The 1,410-nt window shown below is 41.3% G+C and overlaps 1 protein-coding gene across 1 annotated transcript in view; it reads left to right on the top strand.

The window, feature by feature from the left end:
* Positions 1-1,410, top strand: part of LOC107685409 (R3H domain-containing protein 1-like) — a 38,517-nt gene that overhangs the window by 7,652 nt on the left and 29,455 nt on the right. The window contains exons 4-5 of the mRNA XM_016481985.1: positions 435-470; positions 664-756. Coding sequence (XP_016337471.1) covers positions 435-470; positions 664-756 — 129 coding nt within the window. The remainder of the gene's footprint in view (positions 1-434; positions 471-663; positions 757-1,410) is intronic.

Raw genomic sequence — 1,410 nt, 5'->3', positions numbered from 1 at the left:
GCATCATTCAGAGTGATTCTGTAATAGGTTTTTCATCCTGAGGGATCATATTCCTATTCTACTATATTAACAGAAACCTCTCGTGTATCCTGAAGGAACATTTGAAGATGGTGAAACACTCTTTGTTCTCTCGTTTAATGAAGGAAGAGGGTGGCTGTAAATCTAATAATGTCTTTTGATTGACACTCCTGCTTTTATTAATCTAACCAGTGTCCAAGCTGTTTGACTGAAAGCTTTTCATAGAACGCAGGACTGGTTTAGTGTTAAATATATATTTATTTCAAGCCACTTTTCTAGTATTCCTGCCATTGAGTTCAGAAGCAAAACACGATCTGTGTAGGAGAAGAGACGCTGGTTCAGTCGTGTGATGTGTAATGAAGAAGCATTACTGTGGGTGAGACTGACGTGCTTCTGTCTCATTGCTCACCGTACAGCGGCAAACACTCGGACCGGGCGATGAAAGACCCAAGGTACAGCGGCACGAGCTCTTCAGTCTCCTCCCAGAGTTCAGTGCTTCAGTTCTGCATGCTGCTCATGTTTCGTTGAGGCATCTGTTTGACAGAGCGACCCGTGTTTGTTATGTTTGCATGGGATTTTTCAGTTTTGCACGTGTGCTTGTGAAAGTCAGAGACTCTGTGTAACTTCACTCATGCTCTTCTGCAGTCGAACGCAAAGGTAAAGTTAGTTCGGAGCCTGGCCGTTTGTGAAGATCCCGGTCCTTCCACGATTACCACACAGCTGCCTCAAGATCAGCAGGTAAACGTGCTCCAGATCTCCAGTGCAATATCATGAGTGCAGTCAGCAGATGATGCCTTCTCACTCATACTGCTGTGACTGAGAATATGTCTGTTTCATTAGATCAAAATCTTATTATTATATGTCTGTTTAAGGTAAATTGAGCTGCATAATAACTAATAAAGTAAATTGAGCTGCATGAACCGTCTTCTGATTGGCTTGTTCAGTGGTTTATGTCATATTACACAGCGGTTTAGCTTCCAGAGTGGAAGTGTGTTTTTGGACACGTTTATGCTGGTTTTCTCTGTTATTCACAGAATAAAGTCTGATTAGTTTGTCTAAGGAAAGTTGAAGGTTCATTTGTGTAAATAGTGATCTATCTAAACTGAATCTATCTATCTATCCATCTGTCCATCCATCTATCCATCTTATCCATCTATCTATCCATCTATCCATCTATCCATCTTATCCATCTATCTATCATCCATCTATCCATCTATCCATCTATCAATCCATACATCCATCCATCCATCCATCCATCTATCCATCTTATCCATCCATCCATCCTCTGACTATATCCATCATCCATCCATCCATCCTCTGACTATATCCATCATCCATCCATCCATCCTCTGACTATATCCATCATCCATCCATCCATCCTCTGACTATATC

Source organism: Sinocyclocheilus anshuiensis, unplaced genomic scaffold (assembly GCF_001515605.1).
Source record: "Sinocyclocheilus anshuiensis isolate Anshui unplaced genomic scaffold, SAMN03320099.WGS_v1.1 scaffold661, whole genome shotgun sequence".
Lineage (NCBI taxonomy): Eukaryota > Metazoa > Chordata > Actinopteri > Cypriniformes > Cyprinidae > Sinocyclocheilus > Sinocyclocheilus anshuiensis.
The sequence above is the reverse complement of the archived record's forward strand: the minus strand, read 5'-3'. Positions and strand labels throughout refer to the sequence as shown.